Source organism: Corythoichthys intestinalis, chromosome 1 (assembly GCF_030265065.1).
Source record: "Corythoichthys intestinalis isolate RoL2023-P3 chromosome 1, ASM3026506v1, whole genome shotgun sequence".
NCBI classification, from domain to species: Eukaryota; Metazoa; Chordata; class Actinopteri; order Syngnathiformes; family Syngnathidae; genus Corythoichthys; species Corythoichthys intestinalis.
Genome location: NC_080395.1, coordinates 67,255,788 through 67,277,339, shown reverse-complemented (window position 1 = coordinate 67,277,339; position 21,552 = coordinate 67,255,788). Strand labels below are relative to the sequence as shown.

Sequence of the window (21,552 nt, the reverse complement as noted above, 5' to 3'; positions counted from 1 at the left end):
GTTGAAAAATCCATCCATCTGTCTGTCCATCATCAATTCTTCCAAATAAATTCACGAGAAGCTGGAGTCTGTTTTTAAACTTGACTGTCTAGGATCTGACCTGAGTGTGACCAAGAGTTTTGCATATAACAGCTCATGTTTGAACTAAAGTTTAAAAAAAACATAGTGGGTCTTTCAAAAACATGTTTAAAATCTTGAGAGAATGTCTGTTCTGGGCTACGATGAGGTCTTTAGTCTAATTGACACTTCATTCACTACTGACTTGCGTTTGAGCCGCTCTGGTGGCTCACTTTACACTGGGCTCTTTCATATTCTCTGCGAGGTTCACTCCCAAAGACTGGGCCCATAAGAACAGATTTGTTCTCCCTGAAGTCTGTATTATTGGAGCTCTGATGACATCAGGACTTAAGTAAACAAAGTTGTTCCTTTCCATCCCTTTCTAACAGTGTTGACATTCAGGTAGGGAACTTGAAAAAGTATGTGACATGTTGAGAGGAGTTGTTGACCATGACGTGGCTATGATCCTGAAGTAGTTCTTATTACATGATGCACTCCGGACAAGTGACAACCTGTGTTAATGGCGTTCCACAGCACGTCCTATACTGCAAGTTGTTTCCAATTTACTTCCATTAAATGTTATCACATGTGCTTAAGTGTAACCTGAATTTAAATAATGAAAAAACTTTTACATGCTCTGCAAATGACATAAATTGACATAATAACCAGAAATCAAAGTATGCATTGTATGTGTTTTTAAATATATTTTTCCTGTGATATAATATTTGAGTGACATGCTAAATACACTTTATATATCATATTAAATACACTGTATATCCATCCATAATATATATGTATATATGTGTGTGTGTGTGTGTATATATATATATATATATATATATATATATATATATATATATATATATATATATATATATATATATATATATATATATATACTGTATATATATGTGTGTATGTATGTATGTATGTATGTATGTATGTATACAGTGCCTCTATAATTATTGGCACCCCTGAAAAAGATGTGTTTTTTAGTTTCCAATATACATTTCTTTTTTTTTTTTATTCAAATAATATAGGACCTTAATGGAAAAAAAGAGAAAAATCCAACCTTCAATATAAGTGCATTCATTCAGTTGGGGAAAAAATCCCACATAAAGAAAAAAATATTTGACATCAAATAATGTGTGTCGCAATTATTAGCAGTCCTGGTGTTAATACTTTGTACAACCCCCTTTTGCCAACAAAACAAGGTCTGGGGATTGAGATGGCCATGGGAGAAGCTTGATTTTGTGTCTGGTGAACCACTTCTGTGTAGATTTGGCCATATGTTTAGGGTCATTGTCTTGCTGAAAGACCCAGTGACGACCCATCTTCAGCTTTCGGGCAGAGGGCAACAGATTTTGATTTAAAATGTCCTGGTATTTCAAAGCATTCATGATGCCATGCACCCTAACAAGGTTCCCAGGGCCTTTGGAAGCGAAACAGCCCCACAGCATCACTGACCCACCCCCATAATTCACAGTGGGTATGAGGTGCTTTTCAGCATGCGCATCTTTCTTGGCACGCCAGACCCACTTAGAGTGTTTGTTGCCAAAAAGCTCAATCTTGGTCTCACACAAAAATACACACAGTCCCAGTTGAAGCCTGGGACCGTGTGCTTTGGTCAGAAAATCAAGCTCCTCCCATGGCCATCTCAGTCCCCAGACCTTGTTTTGTTGGCAAAAGGGGGTTGTACAAAGTATTAACACCAGGGGTGCTAATAATTGTGACACACATTATTTGATGTCAAATAATTTTTTCTTTATGCGGGATTTTTTCCCCATTGAATGAATGCACTTGTATTGAAGGTTGGATTTTTGTTTTTTTTTTTCCATTAAGGTCCCATATTATTTTAATTAAAATATATATACGTATATTGGAAGCTAAAAAACACATCTTTTTCAGGGGTGCCAATAATTACTGAGGGCACTGCGTATATACATATATATATATATATATATATATATATATATATATATATATATATATATATATATATATATATATATATATATATATATATATATATATATATATATATATAAAATACATATATACAGTATATAACGTCAACAAGTGTAAGTTACCTTCATTGCATTTGCAACAACAAAAAAAGTCATCCTGTGAGGGACATTAGTCGCATACATACTTGTTTTATGGCTCTTATCTTAATGAGACACAATAGAAATATCATTGAATTTACTTGCAAAAATAAGAACAATGTTAATTAGTGCTTTTCATTCTATTCACATTTGACCATAAAATAATAGAACAACTCACGAAGAAGATTATTTACACACCTTTTGTAGTAAATTGTTTTCAGGTCAAAGTCAAACTTTCCTCAGTGCTGTGTCTTTGCCTCAGTAGTATTCTTGGTTGCGGCTCTTTTAGTAAGAATATCCTTTTAAATAGTACCAGCAATCTCAGGATGCTTGACTGAATGTGGGGGAACGACAAACAGCGGCTGTCAAACCTCAATGAGTGCCACAGTCATCCAAGACCTCATACTGGAACGCCAGGAGTCACAGTTACTGCTTTCAAAATAAAAGCAGACCGTTGTCAGAGGTTGCCCAGGATATGGATTTTGAAAAGTGGCCTTCATGGAAACACATCTGTTTCTATAAAATATGGGGAAAGTCAAAATGAAGGTAACAATAAAATGGAAGATACCTTTTTTTTTTTTTTTTTTTTTAAACAGGAAATATGTATGTATTTTAGAATGTATTAGTTCACATTAAAACATCTTCTAACAATATAAATTCTAACATTCAAAATTAGATTTGGGGGAATTCTACCAATATTGTTATTCCACACACAGTGAAATTACCTAAAATATTGATCTTCCTTTTTTTGGGGGGGGTTTCTAAAAATTTAGAACTGAACACCGTAGCCTAAACATTTTTAATTTAAAAACCTCTTTTCACTCTTGTCTCGCACTTTATTGAGTATGTAATATAATTAAACTTGATCATAGACTTCATGATTTATATATTTATTCATAATTTTATACTATGAAGTCTACGAATTGATGCTCTTGATTTAAGTATTCACATTTGTATTTAAAAAAAAAATTTTTTTTAAACAAAAGGTAGTTTAGTGCTCGACTTCCACATGAGGGATTGTTTGGTCTCCCAAATGTGTGCATGTATCCTACTCCTCTAGTTTCTTACACTGCCCACAAGAAAAAAAAAAACATTGAGACAATGCTGCTCTTTCAAACGTTTGCAAGTTTACCCTAGTAATGTTTCTGGAGTTGACTTTGGGTGTAACAAAATGACAATAATGCCTTCTTTCTACAAATAGTATAATACGCACATTCACATGTTAACTTAGTACTTGTTACACTTATCCATTCCCTTGTATTTATGACGGAAACATATACTAATGACATTAGTGACACGTTTTGGTTTGAGATTAGTGCTCACATCTCAATTGTGCATTATTGTTAGGAGTTCATATGTTCTTACATCTGATGCACCGTAAAACTCTAGCAGGGGAAGATTGTGCTATACAAGCGCTTGTTGTCATGTTGTTCCTGCAGGTTTTAAAGAAAATTGCACATGAACTTTCTACACCCAAAGTGTTTCCATGCTCTCAGGATGTGTTGCTCTCCAACTGCTGACAGAAGTGTTTTCAAAGCATCCGAGGTAAAAATTTTCAAAAGCAGCCATTATTAACGTCTGCTGTGCTTTTACTTCATCAAAACTGAGTGCATATGAGAAACAAGCCCTGTATAAAACTGTCTTTCACAATACTTTGTGATTTACAGTACTTTGTGGACATATTTTTGTAGCACGAATACAGTGGGGCAAATACGTGTTTAGTCAACCACCGATTGTGACAGTTTTCCTTATTGAAAAGATTAGAGAGGCATGTAATTGTCAACATGGGTAAACCTCAACCATGAGAGACAGAATGTGGGGAAAAAAAACAGAAAATCACATTGTTTGATTTCTAAAGAATTTATTTCCAAATTAGAGTGGAAAATAAGTATTTGGTCACCTACAAACAAGTAAGATTTCTGGCTTCTAACGAGGTCTAACGAGGCTCCACTCGTTACCTGTATTAATGGCACTTGTTTCAACTCATTATCGGTATAAAAGACACCTGTCCACAATCTCAGTCAGTCACACTCCAAACTTCACTATGGCCAAGACTAAAGAGCTGTCAAAGGACACCAGAGACAAAATTATAGACCTGCACCAGGCTGAGAAGACTGAATCTGCAAAAGGTAAAACGCTTGGTGTAAAGAAATCAACTGTGGGAGCAAATATTTGAAAATGGAAGACATACAAGACCACTGATAATCTCCCTCGATCTGGGGCTCCATGCAAGATCTCACCCCGTGGCATCAAAATGATAACAAGAACAGTGAGCAAAAATCCCAGAACCACACGGGGGGACCTAGTGAATGATCTACAGAGAGCTGGGACCACAGTAACAAAGGCTACTATCAGTAACACAATGCGCCGCCAGGGACTCAGATCCTGCACTGCCAGACGTGTCCCCCTGCTGAAGCCAGTACACGTCCAGGCCCGTCTGCGGTTCACTAGAGAGCATTTGGATGATCCAGAAGAGGACTGGGAGAATGTGTTATGATCAGATGAAACCAAAATAGAACTTTTTGGTAGAAACACAGGTTCTCGTGTTTGGAGAAGAAAAATACTGAATTGCATCTGAAGAACACCATACCTACTGTGAAACATGGGGGTGGAAACATCATGCTTTGAGGCTGTTTTTCTGCAAAGGGACCAAGACGACTGATCTGTGTAAAGGATAGAATGAATGGGGCCATGTATCGAGAGATTTTGAGTGAAAATCTCCTTCCGTCAGCAAAGGCATTGAAGATGAGACGTGGCTGGGTCTTTCAGCATGACAATGATACCAAGCACACAGCCAGGGCAACAAAGGAGTGGCTTCGTAAGAAGCATTTCAAGGTCCTGGAGTGGCCTAACCAGTCTCCAGATCTCAACCCCATAGAAAATCTGTGGAGGAAGTTGAAAGTCCCTGTTGCCCAACGACAGTCCCAAAACATCACTGTTCTAGAGGAGATCTGCATGGAGGAATGGGCCAAAATACCAGCAACAGTGTGTAAAAAGCTTGTGAAGAGTTACAGAAAACGTTTGGCCTCTGTTATTGCCAACAAAGGGTACATAACACAGTATTGAGATGAACTTTTGGTATTGACCAAATACTTATTTTTCCACCATGACTTGCAAATATATATATATATATATATATATATCGTATCGGTTATCGTATCGGTATCTGCCTTGAGGAACAGGCAGTTATCAATATCGGTATCAGTCTCAAAAAATGGATATCGTGCACCCCTACTGTTAGGGGAAAAATAATAATAATAAAAAAAAGAATATCGTAATTTATAAATATCTGAATTGTTTAAGTTTTGGATACACAGCCAATGATTTGTTCTATTAATAAATAGTATTTTCATAATAAGTAGTGACTTTGAGCGATGGGGTGCAGGTAACTCGGGATATTGTATATTTTTCAATTCTACCACCAGAATTAAAACCATCCACAGATTTAAAAAAAAAAAAAAAAAAATGCTTTACAGGGTTCCACTTGATTTCGGGTAATGGGCTAACATTTATTTGACGCTTGTCAATCAATCACAGCGTATTGAAATTACAGCAGTACGTATGAATTAATTGTCAACAGTAACGCTAGAGGACGCTACCGCTCCTCTCCCCTGTTCTCATCTGACACTATCGCCCTATAGTCGTAGTTCATTGGCCGCTGAGTTTTATGTGGAACGCCTTTTTGCTATTATGTCCCGGTCCTATTGGATGTTTCAAATGTTCCTCTTACCCTCGTTAGACCGGAGAAAGATAGGTTTCATATGCAATCCAGTGAAAAGGCAGGAAAGAGCGATTTTATCAAATGACCGCACAGGCACTATGTAAGTTTATTTTTCACGGGAATATTGTGACTGAAATATTGATGACGTGCCGCCGATGCTTTCTCAATCATGAGGGCTCCCCTGCGTATGTAATGTCACCTTAATGCACGCTTAATAGCTTTGGAGTATGCGTAAACATTGCTGACCCCGTCGAATGCTAATGTGTGCTACCATTAGCATTGCCCTACAATGTTTATTTTAACTGCGAAAGGCTCCGGGGTTTTGAGGAATCGCTGAAAGGGAGGTTGGTTGCTATGTTATGATGAATGCCACCTTTTAACGTCTAAACGAATTACTGACATCTCTCACGCAGAGATGAACCTACCTCCCTACGTATCCTACCTGTATATATCAGCGTGACGTCGCAACCGCAACGTTGGCAATTGTCATCTATCCTGTTTATATTTCTGACACTTTGATTACAGTATAACTTCTATATTGTTTTGTGTGGCGACGCTCGCTGTGCTCAGAAACTGTCTGAATCCTATGGAAGAGCAACAGAGGTAGACTGGAATGTGTGTCCAAGAATTTAGGGTTCCTTCCCAATTATGACCACAAAATGATCATGTCGATGAGCCTCTTGTCAAATGCGCCATGTTCACAAGTGAATGTGTGTTTTACATTGTGCAAAGCCACGGTGGCCTACCTGCGCAACTGTCACTGTTCCGAGGAATTTAAATCTCATCTGAGATAGTCAGCAACCAAGTTGTGTTGCTTCTGTTGTGCTTTACAGTTACCAGAAGTTCAGTACTTGAAGACTGATGATTTATCAATTAGTTATCACTAGATTATAAGTAGTGATGCACGATAATACATTTTTCAACCGGTACCGATAATTCCCTCATCATTCCAGCCAATAATTCTATTATATGTAAAATTTTAAAGTATTCACAGTAGCAAATATAACTATGAAAAAACAGAATTTATTGCTCCTTTTTCATCAAATGTGAACAAGTAGTAAATTCCAACATCTAAATAATGACAGATTGTATGACATTGTGTAATGGTAAACTTAAGCCATCAATTACTTACAGTGTAAATATCTAAGTTGCACAAAAATGCCTTTAAAAGTAAGCCATTCATAACATATACTGTATAACATTACTACACTGCAAAAACACACCTCCTTAAAACGAGTCAGTTTTTAGTGTAAATTTATTGGAAATAAGTGAAATGATCTGGCAGCGCTTCAAATAAATTTCAGTCACTTAAATTTCTTAAAAAATGAAAATTGCTAGCTGAAAATAATCTTAACAGAGTCATTTTAAGCAATACATTATATTTAATCCTAAAAAAAACTTGTTTGTCAGAAATGTTTTTTATTCAAGAATAGATATGGTTCAAAACATTATTTGAAAGCATTTTTTTCTGGATTTAGGTGAAAAATGACCAATGTTTTAGATTTATGGGCTTAATAAGAACAAATGGTAATATTTACCTTAAGTAAGTGGAATAATCTGGCACATTCATTTGTTAACTAGTCTTTAACACTCAAAAGATGGAGAAGATTATTTGACTAGATTTAAGAAAAATAATCTGATTGAGACATTATAAATTTGCAACGTACTGATTGCATTACTGACGGACTGACTTCTTGTGATTGTGGTTTTTTGCATGTTGAAATGATCATCTAACCACTGTGCCGTCATGATAAGCATGCATACTTCAGTGACATCACGTGTCCAAATGTCCGTGGTGAAACTGATGTGATCGGCATGTTTTCATGAAGAATGGCGGTCGTATAAAATGTGTAACCTGCATTATTTTTTCATCTGGGGCTTTGGATCTCCGGTCGTCCGACCGAGCCTGGCATCTCCTCCCGCTTGTGCTCTTCAGTCAGTCCGGCCGCGCCAGGCCTGAGTCTGGCCGTGGTGCTTAATGAGTTGAATCAGAGATGAGTGGCAGCGGCGCTGCCCGAGACCGAGCCGTCAAAAGCGTCTCCAATCGTCACAAGCCCCGTAGCTTAGCTTAGTTTATGTTTGTTTACTTTAGCTTTAGCCTTCGTGCTAGCGGCAGCCTCGTATTCATTCCACAAATCTTTGTGGTACAGCTTTAAATGGCTGATCAGATTAGTTAGTGGTGTTGAATGAGGACGCTTTCTTAGCGCCTTGTGTAACCTCTGCAGTGCATATTTTGCAGATAGCGAGAGCGTCGTTTGTTTCACATATGGAAAAATCAGCCCACGCTGGTGACAGAGCGGCCATGATATCCAACTGCTTCAACCATGTCGTGTAACACGTCACTCATGCGACAGGGGCTTCAGAGGGAGGAAGGGTTGAGGCTAGAGGCATGCGAAATTTCCGATTCTTAGATTATTCGCGATTTGGCCGTGGAAGATTCGAGAACGATTCACAAATATCCAAATTCCGATTATTGAATTATACCAGGTAAAGCGTAAACACAGTCAGCGCGGTCTTTGGGACGCAATGAGGAACGGACCGAGAGGAAATATCATGTTCAACTCATGCCGCTAGATAAAAAAACAATCATACCTGACTGCGGCTGACAGCCGCTACAAACAACGCCCAGTTGCTAGTTGCTACAAAACATACAGCTACAGTAGATATCATATATATGTAGAACTAGATACAAAATGACAGACGACGTCGGTGTTAGAACATGTATTATTGAACAGAGATGTGAAATGACAGACTTTCCGGCGCAAGTAAACAGCCGCCATCTTAAAGAAGTAGACCTCTCTAGAAGGCTCTGTTGTACCGAACCTAATTAACCTTTTATCTAAAATACTCGTAAATCGGCAGAATCTTGTCTTGAATCTATCTTTAAATGATGAAATAGTTTTAAAACTTTGACAAAAGTAGACAGAAGGGAAATTATGGAATAACGGGAGCAATTTTAACAACTGTAACAGTTGATTCACAACATTAAATTAATTGAATGTAGTTTAAAGCTGCTGATACAGAATGGGGACTGGAGTTTTTTATTTACTGTTATTTTTGTATATTTGTTTATAGTTATATGTTAACTTGATACTGAAATAGTAGTTTGGTTTAGCCGGAGAGGATTTTTGAACAATTTTGGAACTAATGTACAAAACATTTAAAAAAAAAAAAAAAAAAAAAAAAAAAAAAGGAGGGGGGTGCATCAATAATCGTTTTATAATCGAACCGGAGCCTCTGAATCGTAGTCGAATTGTTAGGTGCCCAAAGATTCCCAGCTCTAGTTGAGGCGGCGGTGCAGAATTGGTAATGCGTCACTCATGCGACAGGGGCTTCAGAGGGAGGAGGGGTTGAGGAGGCGGCGGTGCAGAATTGTACAAAACTGCTTCGATTGCACACATTGGAAGGCTAAATCAAGTATAATTATCGGATTGCATTATCTGTTTAATTTTTTTTATATATATATATATCTGGAGTATCTGTGTGACGTCATAATTGCCATTATCGGCCGATAATTATCGGTAAACAATATTATTGTGTATCTTTAACTATAAGAATTGATCGTAATGGCATATCTCAAAAGATTGTTAATGGCTTATCACAGCCCTGCTCCAATATTTCAGGAGCTTTCACTTTAATCAGATTGCTCTGACGTGGAATGAATCAGAAATTTTATACTGTATTTTAAACAATGATATATTCATTGGAGTAAATTTGGGATCAGGATTTAGTAATTTAGTCACACAAAAAATGTCTTCTTGGACAGAACTCTGACGTCATGTGCATGAACGTCAAGTTACTGTGTACCTTTTCCCACAAACTCAAAGACGAGTTTGTGCCTTCTTAAAGATTATTTTGTTTGTTTGTTATTTGTTCCAAAAGTAACATGCCATTATCCTGTAAACAATGCATTAGAAATTAGGGGTGTACAAAATATCAAAATGGTGATTTATCATGATAGTTTGTAGCTAAAAAGGTTATCAATACGCTCCTGTAAAGAATCGGCTTAATGTGTTAAAAAGTTGTCACTGTTAGGGGTGGGAACCTCAGAGCACCTCACAACAACAATTATCTCACGATATTGCGATTATCGATGTATTGGTAAGAAAATTGATATGTGATATTCTACGATACAATTGTTGAAACAACCCCCCCCCCCCCCCCAGATATTTCAAAATAGAAAAAAATACTGTTTAAGTCATTTATTAAACAGTAACACCTTTTCTGTGAATATTGCTGTAAAATATAAATCTACTGCAAATTTTGTACGTGCAGATATAGAGGGAACAAACCACAACCTCTGATATCTCTTGGAGAGTTCATGATGAATGGTACCCTTAATTTCTTTAAGATTTAAAATCTTTTAAAATTTTTAACAGTGCTGTAGGTGTCAGTCAGCAGTTGAGCTTGGAGAGGGGCAATGATAGAATTGATGGGTCTCTTTTCTCCGTATATGACCTTTGTTGCCACAAGCATTAGTTTGAGCACTTCCACCATCTGCTTCAGCCTTTGAGATGTCAGACTCAGTCAGTCACATTCTTCCTCACTTAAAAAAAAAAACAAAACAAAAAATATTAGCCACTTAATAGCTTTTGAGTTAAAATCCTGATTTTTTTTCTGTTGGAAGTAGGGGTGGGCGATATGGCCTTAAACATGTATCACGATAAATGGAGCAGATTTATCTCGATAACGATAAATGACGATAAAGTCGTCCAAGCGGACTGTTATATAATTTGAAAATATGAATCAATGCATGAAATACAGATTAACAGTTTCTTGTTGATTTAGTTACCAGCATTCAATTTGATATATTTAACAAATGTACATGCAGTCTAGACATTAGGTTTATACAAATGAATTGTAAACAATAAGAATTCAAGTATGAGCATTTATAACAGAGTGTATGGCTTGAACAATGTACATTGTCAAAATCTATATGCCTGTGCAAACATGTCATTGTAACACAAATGACTTGCAGCTCGAACAGTACACTTCAAAAAGACAATTTATTGTTAATGGCTGCTGTGACATAATTATTCAATACAAGTGTTTACTTTATGGTTTCAGGGTCCCCCCCCCCCCCCCAGTGCATTTTTTAATAAATGCACACATACATGAACCCCCAGACAGACAGACAGACAGACACACATTAAAGCTATATTGATCTTCTGCAAATGAAACACTTAAGATTTTATGATAGCAATAATGACACAGAATTAAACACATACAGAAAAATAGCTGGGGCCATTTGTGCTTTATGCTGAATGCTTTACCATCACAAAAGCTATCAGAGAAATCACACACAGTCAGATACAAAATAACGCGACATAGTAATTGCTAGATGCAGTCCATGCCCAATCCACTCATTAAATTCAGCCGTTTTGACAAGGTTAGAGCCGCTATCCGACTCCATCACGTTCATTTGTAGCGTTAGCCGCTAGCGGCCGCTAGCGTTAGCGGCTAGCGTTAGCCTGTGGCCTGGCTACCGGTAGAAAGCACTGAAAGCACCATCTCCGGAAATTGTGAGAACAAGGGAGGACAGCTGGTGAAAGCCCGTCTGGATGCCACCAAGAGTCTATTAAATGTCGGGTGAAAGTTTGGCGAATCTCCCTTAAGCCACACTCCATCACGTTTTGCTTGTAGCATTAGCTGCTAGCGTTAGCTTACCGGGCTTCTGTTTGATTGGCTTCCTGATGATCACGTGACTCCCTACGTAAGTACATTCACTGCTTTCTTAAAGGGGAATGAGCATAGACGAACAACACAGAGTCAAAGCGGGATGAAAAGACTATTTTCTTGTTTTATTAATTTACCGAATTTACCGACATGGTCAAAATTACGTCGGTCATCGTGAAGAATTTGGGTGACTGTAAATTTTCGGTTTACCGCCCAGCTCTAGTTGGAAGGATTGAGTGAATTAAGAAAAATATGTACAGAATGTACAGAAATAAGTAATGAATATAAATTTTAAACATGTAGACTACATCACTTTACGTGCACATCACGTTATATAACTGGGAAGCTATTCAAACTATTTTTATAGCTTATTGTATCAAAATGGCATTAAAAACAGGTTGTGTAGTAAATTAGATGGAAAGTGGTTCTCAAATAATATCAAATAAATCAAGAAATCTATGTAGGCTTTTTTTATGTTAATTTCATCCAATATAGGCTCCTGGTTTAATTTAAATCATTCAACACCAAATGTCATCAAAATAATACATGAAAATTAAAAAATCAATTATATTGCAAAACGTTCTTAGCTCAGGGGATGAAAGCAAAGCAGTGATGGCAGTGAAGAAATCCGGTGACCACTTCGTCACCAGCTGCAAGTGGTTGTGCATAATTATTGTTATTCCAGTATTATTATTATTATTATTATTTTGTTAGACGATTCTTGCATACAGCAAAGTCTTTGTTCACCTTACTTCCTTTCTTGTTGGTCTAAAATCTAAAATTTCGCTAGAATGATTTCCCGACCCATGTATTGATTATTGTTATATCGTCATATCGTGAGATCATTGTTATCGTGAGCCTTGTATCTCAAATCGTGAAGTACCCAGATGTTCCCACCCCTATTAGAAATAATGCCTTTTTTTGTTTAGTTTTTGGCAGGACCGAGCATTGCAAAGACCCGATTCTGATGAGTTTAGTTGTCTTTCAAAATTGCAGTTAGAATAGTTTTGATGATATAGGACCATCAGTATCCTTATCCAGCTGGAAAGGTCGATCAAGCAAGCTTTCAAGGTGTACTAAAGTGCTGCAACGATTAATCGATATCGATCAAGCAAGCTTTCAAGGTGTACTAAAGTGCTGCAACGATTAATCGATAAACTCGAGTAATCAATTAGAAAAAAACATTCAAATTAAATTTCGCTGCTTCGAGCATTCGTTTAATTAAAGTGGCGTAGTAATGGTTTATTTTGGAAGTGTTTGCATTTAGTTTTATTGATTTGGGTGGATACACTGCCCTCTTGTCTGCCTCATTTCACATGGGTGAATCCAGCTGCTCCCTGTTAATACCAACATAAGCTTTTGTTTGAGCTAATGTTTTTTTAATGCATTCGTAATGTAGTTTATAGGTATATTTAGCTGTTTTTTTTTTTTTTTTGTGGGAATATGGTTCTGAACCATTTGTTAAGAGCATTGTAAAAAAAAAAGTTAGCATTTTATAGCATTTAAGCTAGTGGACTTTTGCCATGTAAGTTAGCCAATTGTTTTTTTGTTGTTGTTGTTGTTGTTGTTGTACAAAAATCCTTATTTATTTCCTTTTTTTATATACTGTTTGAGGCTGAGCTCAGGTATTTTAATTTTTCATGTTCACATCCGATTATTCGATTATTCAAACTAACAAGTTTATTGATTAATCGAGTCTTAAAATAATTGATAGCTGCAGCCCTAGTACAGTACATTCAATTATTTAGAAACTGCATTTTATATTCCCTTGGGTTGTCTCTGTGCGATATAAAAATTGATTTGATTGGCTTAATCTTTGTGTGTGTGATAATAATGCAAAAAAAGCAGAACTCAAGAAGGAGGTAAGTACTTTTTCACTCACTAGCACATATAGCAACAGATGAATAGTTGTTGGGATGACTGTCGATAAATAGTATCCAGAGAGTTCATAGATGCTGCGGTTTCAGTGCACTGAAACACTTTGCTGCCTGTCTTGTTTCTAAGTATAGACTAAAGCCCTGCTGTTTTAAAAGCATGAGGCTGCTGTGTCACGGTTAAATGTGTAACAGTATATTGTAAGATGTCAAGGTCCTTATTGGTCAAGCAAGCAATGAAGTGCTCGTGACCTGCGGCCAAAGTTGGGCCATGTAGTGGGCTGCAAAATAATTTCAATTTTGTACAGAGAGTCCTAAGGCCCGTGTGTTAGCGTATGTCAGGGCTGCTGCACACAGCAATGTTGCTGCGTTCTTGCACTGTGTACAGATTTTGACAACTGTTTATAGTAGATTGCTCAGCAAGTTTTGTCAGCATTCAAAATTTGCAGTGCGTGAAGAAACTAGCCAATCGAAATGCACAAAATCCTTCATTTTGTTTACTTCTAAATAGAGATCGACCAATATGGGTTTTTCAGGACCGATACCCATTATTAGTAGTTAGAGGGGCCGACAACCAATTTTTGGACCCTATATTCATTTGCAGTAAAAGTGTAAAAATTGGTATTAAAGAAATTAATGCAAACACTGAACATGCCCAAAGCATGTTTATTGAATCACACAAATAGAAAATATTAGCAAATAGTGGTACAGTGGTAGAGTAGTCGTTCCCCATTCTCTGTTTGATTCTCTGCTCTAATGACCTCGTCTAAATATCCTTGAGCATGATACTGAACCCCACATTGCTCCTGGTGCTGCCTCACCAGTAGGTAGATGAGGATATAGTGTGACACGTTTCGAGGACCTTAAAAGGTGGAAAGGCACAATACAAGTGAAAAGGACGGGGTGAATACTAGTGCAGGAGACAGCAGGCAGGATAGTGAAGCATGGCTGCATGAGCCGAAACAACCCAGTTTTAAATAAAAAATTTTCATGCCGGTCGGATTTAAAAAAAAAACAACAACAACAACAATAAAAAAGGCTTTACCGATATACGGCAATTTTCCAAATATCGGCGCCGATAATCGGTCTATCTCTACTTCTCACTGTTCTTACCGATGATGGTATTTTTTGCGATATGGGACCATAAATAATGAAAAATGTAAGAATGTAACTTGGTTTCGGATGAACGTCATTTTTATTCTACACAATATTTAGACACCCTTGTTTTTCACAGCAATGAAAATACAGTAAACCTAGTGCAATGATAACTGACATACAGTGGTACCTCTACAAACGAAGTTAATTCGTTCCAGGACCTTGTTTGTAAGTCAAAATGGTCGAGCAGGATTTTCCCATAATAACACATTATAATTCCATTAGTTCGTTTCACAGCCCGAAAACCTATACTAAATCCTTATGAAATACTGCTGGTACTATTTCAAATGGCAATTGAACATAGTGAAACAAAAAATTATCAATAAAAGTCGGAATAATATAATAACAATAATTCCCATAATAATATAACGAATCGGGCCTAATGTGGCGGACGTGTTTTGCGCGCTGTACCTGAACGCACCGCGTGGCTGACGTGACAAAGAGAAAGGTGCGGATTTCACTTTCTCTTTTAATGTTTTGTCATTGGCGTCAACTGCGGTGGACAGTAGGCATGTTGTGTTGCTATTCCTGCTCTTCGGAATAGTTGTATATAAAATATGCAAGTCTGAAGTACAATTTTCCGTGATGTATGACAACATCACTGCAGCCTAACTACCGCAACACTTCAAAATTCATATTACCACCTAAAATACACCGGTAATATGAGTGACTGTAATATATATGGCACATCCTTAATGACCATCAGTAGCAGTGAATGAGTTAATTGCCATCTACAAATTCAGGCTACATCTACACTAGGACGGATAACGGCCTTAAACTAGGGCTGTCCCAAATGATTAATTTTCTCCCGATTAGTCAGCCTACTATTTTTACAATTAGTCGACTAATCTAGTATTTTTTATTTTTTTACTAATTTAGCAATGAAATTTTTGTTGACGCTTATACATTCACAAAAACATTTTGTAACACTTTAATTCTTTATTAAAGCACAAATAAACACGTAAATAACAATAATAAATCACAGATAAACAATGAGTTCAAATGCTGATAGCATTAACTAGTGCAAAAGAATGGAATGTAAACAGATTCAGAACACTGACTTCGCCTTTCCAACATGATTCCAAACAATTCTTAAAAAATACCTAGCATCAATATTATAGTTTAGTACTATATATAATAGTATTATAATAATTATTCATTCTTGTCATTGCTAATCAGATTTTTCAGAAAGGGTGTCATTTTAAAGGTAATCTTAGTGTAGAATCTGAATTCAGAAGCATGTGTGATTAACTCCAGAAATCATTATTTATATGACGAACTGTTGTGAATTGTATTTGTTTTGTCTGATTCATGCTGATGATTATGTAGCGGACAAAGGGGTAGGATTCATATAAGTTTTTTACTTCTTCATACTCCTTTTCAAGTCTTATGTTTAGTTTGTATTCTTGTATATCCATAATGTGATGCAAGTTTTAGAAATAAAATCAATCAATCAATCAATCAATCAATCAATCAATCAATCAATCAATCAATCAATCAATCAATCAATCAATCAATCAATCAATCAATCAGTCAGTCGAACATGACATGCTTTTATTGTGAAATATTCACCAGAAGTACCCTCGCTAAACGGATAACTTAAGCTTTGCACTCTGCAAAAAAAAGCACTTTTTGTCATGTGGTGTCAGTAATAATTTTTCTTTTTTTCTTTTTTTCCATTTGCAAATGCTGTTAACCAGCAATTTTTCATGTTTGAAGTGTCACCTTTTAACTGCAAGTTTGCGTTTTGGAGAAGACTGCCAATGTTTCATAGCAGGCTAAAGTAGGTTCCTTTTTTTTACCCTATTAGTCTCAATGTAGCAATGCTAACGTACAGTGTTTAATATACATGTTTCCGTATTTTGTATGTCTGAACTGTAATTCTATGGCGTGTTGATTACCAATAAACATCTGTGAAATGAACTAGAGCAGGGGTCCCCAAACTACGGCCCGCCTCCACATTTGGTCCGGCCCTCTGAACAATACCAGCGAGCATTTTTTTTTTTTTTTCCCCCAATAGTGTTATTTATTTACTGACTTTTTTTCTGTGAAGAACCCAGAGAGGGTTATTTGGTTATTATCGATTTAATTAATAGTGTTATTATTATATTATATTATATTATATCATATTATATTATTATTTTTATTTTATTTACTTTTGTTCCGTGAAGAATCCAGAAAGGGTTATTTGATTGTGGCTTTCTGAAAAACAATGAATTTTTACATTTAGGCACTCCTGCAATCGTCACACTTTTTCTGTTACAAACTGACCCCGGCCCCTCATCAGAGAAGGGAAAAGTTATGTGGCCCTCACAGGGAAAAGTTTGGGGACCCCTGAACTAGAGTATGTTATGTATGTATGTCATATGTCACCTACACGCACGCACAAATGTATGCATGCACGCACGCGGTGATAAAACGCAGCCGTGAAAATGATCGCCCTCATTTTTATTTACCTTGCAACAAATTGACATATCGCAAATCACAACAGGCTTAGCAACTTCAATAAAACATGTCGTTAGTTAGTTAGATGGACTTACTCTTGTTGTCTTCAAAAATTAAAACTGGGTGACAGCGTAGGTGTTTATTCACGGCCGACGTGCAGCCAAGCTTCACATTGAAGAGACAGGACACAGCAGTTTACCCTCCTTTGTTTCTTTGAAATAACTCAATGTTTTGGAAACTGGTGCCCTTTTTTGGCTTTGTGCCGCTTTCCCCGCTTGCATACCGAGCGTCCGACATTCTGAACTTTCCACGCATATTTTTTTTAACCCTTCATTAACCGTCGACGGGATGTTGTGCTCGTCGTCGGATTTATGTCATCGATGACGTCGACTATGTCGACTAGTTGGGACAGCTCTACCTTAAAGAGCATATGACACGAGAAAAAAAGTCTAAAATGTCATCATTATGTCAATTAGAATCATATTTTGAGACGATTCGACTATATACAACAATTTAGCAAAGCACAGATGACGAGAAATTAGTCTTTAAATCTGCCGGTTAGCCACGCCTACCATTATAGGGCTTTAGCGTCCCCAACAGGTGGATGACGTCAGCGGTAGACTTGGCTCATCGATTTTACTATTCAGCCCATTGAGGGGAAATTATTCAGAACGAGGAAAACGCGACGAAGAAAGCCGCAAAATGTCATTGTTTCAGTCTCTCTACTCCAATATTTTTACAGGATATTCTTTTTACCCAAGTATTTTTCCCCAATAGCTATATAAATGGCTTGAGAAGGACCAGTCAACCCGTTGAGGGGGAACTATTCACAACGAGGAAAACGCGACGAAGAGAGCAGCAAAATGTCATTGTTTCTGTCTCTTTACTTCAATATTTTTACAGGATACTCTTTTTATCCAAGTATTTTCCCCAATTGCTAAATAAATGGCATGGTCATGACAAATAACAGTCTTGTGCTGAATGGAATATGAAATAATAAAAATGCATTTATTCAGGACGACATGGCAAAATTACTCCATAATGGTCAAAACTGTCGACTTCACCTTTACTGTCGCACCTCCCAAACGATATTTTATGACACCTAAATCGGACATATGTCATTTCCCTTCCCTGGCTTCGGAGAATGTAAACAAACCAGAAGGCGTGACAGCTAGCCAACATGCTAACCCGAACCGAGTGATGTTTCAAAGTCTTCAAAGCGGAAAATCACACATAGCTATCCTGGATTATTTGACATGACGACCCGGTTGTCGAATGTCTTAGTGGATCGGCAAACCGCCCGGCGGAGAGCAATTTACAGTTCGTTCCCCGGAGGAGGGTGGCTGGAGCTAACGCAGCTAACGTGCTGCTGCTAATGCATTAGGAGAGCTTTTTACATGCCTATCAATGATCAAACGTAAGTAGTCCTTCATTTAAAGGAAGTTTGTAGTGTTTACTTTGTAATCGCTGTATTCGTATTTGACATAATACAAAACAAGATGTTCACTCACTTCATCGTAAGTCCAATGGTCCCACAGTAAATATCCACGGTGAATGGGAACCTTTTGAAACTCCAAAAAGGCGCATACGCCTCTCCCTCATACAGAATGATTTTTCCACAGCCGTTTGGCTGGCGTGATGCGAAAAATAAACGTATTAATCCGCAAAATCAGCTGAATCCTTCGTCCTCATACACAACAGTACACTGTAGCGTGAAGAGGACGTCTTCTACCGTACACGTCACAGCGCCCTCCTCCTTAATGCAAGACCGAAGTCACTCATTTTCCTGGCGCGGGATTCAAAAAACTAAATAAATATAGCGATCGCTTCCACACACATCCAAGCGGTCCATATCATTCAGGAGCATAAAATACCGCGTGTATTATGAAATAAACATGCTTTTTCGTGTCACAGGCACTTTAAACGTGTAATTAGTTGGACTATACGACATGTCTGCTACAATAATATGCCTATTATCTGGATTAGTTGTTAGACTGATAATGTAGGCTGTAATGTAGGGTAATATTACACGCCGCTTAATATGGACTGTTGTCTCCGTACAACAATCGGATACTAAGGAAGAGACGTCATGCCGTCGCCATTTTTAGTGTCATCGTAAACAATGGAGGCGGACGATCACGACGTGGCATTTCTGATTCTCTTTTCTTTTCTACACAATTTTCTTGAACCTCCAAACTACGTCACAATAATATGCTTCAATTCAGTGCCCATTTGTGTTCATCGCATTGCGGATGAAGCGGAGATGAGCGTTTTTTACTGAGCTCGTCTCCTGTGTTGTCTCCGATCAGCCAGCTGCAGGGCTGGCCCCTCCCAACTCATTGCCGACTTAACATGAGTATATAAAAATGCGTAGAGGAAAATTAAACCCAAAAAAGCTACCTGCGTGATACCCCTAGTCAAAGAGATGCGCGATCAGTTTTTTTCCATGACATTTCTGCCTGTCAAAACTATCGCCACTTCCAGGATCGCTACTGTTATGCACAAGAACTCGTGGTTGCGGCTTCCAGGAAATATACGCAGAACCACACCATGTGCTTCTATTTGTTATTTTCCAAGTTGTGAGAGCGTACATGAGCATCGATTGTAACATCCCAATTAACGATTTCAGGCTTATTTCAATCACAACGCGGCGACTGCTCGTAAAAGCCGAGCGAGCTCTCCCTTCACTCTCGCTCCTGCGTGATGCGTTCAATTGCGTTCACGAAGAAAAACGGTGATCAATAATGACTGTGTAGAAGGTTTAGTAATTTCGAAATTTGCCGCCGGCGAGTAATGAGTTTCCGGTTCAGAGGTAAAATGTGCGGGTGATGACGCAACTAATGAGGCTTCTCCTTTCTACGCATGCGTAGTTTGCGCAAATGCAGGCGTACCTTGCAGAAGCGGGTGGGGGTGGGGTGGGGGGGGTGCTTAAACGTGCCTTAAATGTAAGTGTGGACAGGTATAAAAATAGTCGGCAAAATACCCTGAAGAAAATTATGTCCTAGTGTAGACGTAGCCTCAATTTGACTTTATTTTTACCCATATTTTTTATTTGTTCTGAAGTAAAAATGGGGGGTGGCATCTTACACATACAGAGGACGGGTAAAAACGGCGTGCACTGACTGTACAGGATAAAAACAGATAAAAGCATCTTAAGATTTATTTAAAGAGAAACTGCAGCAGAGACAAAGCTGTCCCAGTAATCCAATGCTATAAAATTATGAAACATTTCATGTCACAAAATAAAATCTGTTGATCTGTTTCCTTTGTAGAACTGTCATCTTTTCATCAACATGGAAGAAAGACATCGAGAGCGAGGCCCTGTTGCTTCAAAGTCCCAAGCAAGTCAATTACAAGTTTGGCCAGCTGAGTGAAGAATGTCAACTTCAAATGAAAGCGTTGCTACAAAGGGCAGTTGAGAATTATTGTTCCCCTTCACTTGGCACATTTGGACACCAATCTCTGAGGCCCATTTTCCATCACTCACATCACTCCTCACCAACTTGGCAGAGTGGAACTATTTGTATCCTCTGGCCTCGTGCCCTTCCATCGGTGGCGTGCTCCGGTGGTGTGTTGGTGTACGATGGCGTGGTGGGATGCTGAGGGCTGCCGCGGGAGACTGTGATGTCAGAGCCCAACAGCCCGGGCGAGAGCCGGCGTGGCGCTCCCAGATTCTTCGTGGGCTGCGAAGACGATGAGAGCGAGGTCTTGGATGATAGCATAAGAACAGACATGGAACTGTTTGAGGACGACGAAGACACAGACTCTGTAAGGATCTTAACATAAACGCTTGAATAATGTTGGACTGTTCATGTATTTTGTGTGTCAAAACCTCACCAGATTATATTTCTAAGTACCGTGTTTAATACACATTTAAACCATATTTCATATTTTGAGGCAGGCATTTTGCATGCAAATCATATGGTGAAATAAATGACATTTTTCCTCCATCTGCTGACTAGGATTATAATTCTCTTGTTAAAATGAAGTGCCATTAAAATTTAAATAGCATTAATGGAGTTTTCATCTTTGATCAATACAGTCCCTATAGTGTGTACAGTGATTTCATAAATAGTAAGTTGTCTTCTTCGTTTGGAGGTGATCTTGCAAAGGATAAATAGTAAGTATGCAATAGTTTAGAATTCCTTCTGCTCTACTTTTTCTCCTCCTTCTTCAGCCACCTGAGCAACAGATCGTCGTAGGGATATGCTGCATGATGAAGAAGTCAAAGTCCAAGCCAATGACCCAGATCCTGGAGAGGCTATGCAGGTTTGAGTACATCACTGTGGTCATCTTTCCTGAGGACGTCATCCTCAACGAGCCAGTGGAAAACTGGCCATTGTGTGACTGCCTCATCTCGTTCCACTCCAAAGGTACATCATAAAAAGATACATATTCATATTACAGTGATCCCTCGTTTTTCAAAGTTCACTCCCTGCGAAAAGTAAAAAACCGCGAAGTAGCCCCATCCCACCAGCTTTTTTCTTTTTTTTTTTTATAAACCTGTCCTGTTCAGTTT

The 21,552-nt window shown here is 37.9% G+C and overlaps 2 protein-coding genes across 11 annotated transcripts in view; one reads left to right on the top strand and one right to left on the bottom strand.

Annotated features, from left to right (window-relative positions):
• The window catches only part of LOC130927467 (aggrecan core protein-like), a 41,483-nt gene extending 38,969 nt beyond the window's left edge, over positions 1-2,514 (bottom strand). For both annotated transcript variants that reach the window (XM_057853328.1, XM_057853335.1), the window contains exon 1: positions 2,361-2,514. The gene's annotated coding sequence lies outside the window, so the exon portion shown is untranslated. The remainder of the gene's footprint in view (positions 1-2,360) is intronic.
• A 3,351-nt stretch (positions 2,515-5,865) lies between these two features.
• The window catches only part of ppip5k1a (diphosphoinositol pentakisphosphate kinase 1a), a 138,959-nt gene continuing 123,272 nt past the window's right edge, over positions 5,866-21,552 (top strand). For 8 of the 9 annotated variants that reach the window (XM_057837091.1, XM_057837084.1, XM_057837078.1 and 5 more), the window contains exons 1-3: positions 5,866-5,983; positions 20,306-20,801; positions 21,211-21,406. In XM_057837091.1, the coding sequence (XP_057693074.1) occupies positions 20,658-20,801; positions 21,211-21,406 (340 nt within the window). In that variant the 5' untranslated portion in view covers positions 5,866-5,983; positions 20,306-20,657. Of the gene's footprint in view, positions 5,984-16,288; positions 16,372-20,305; positions 20,802-21,210; positions 21,407-21,552 lie in introns of all 9 variants that reach the window. The other variant, XM_057837041.1, reaches the window with a different exon arrangement.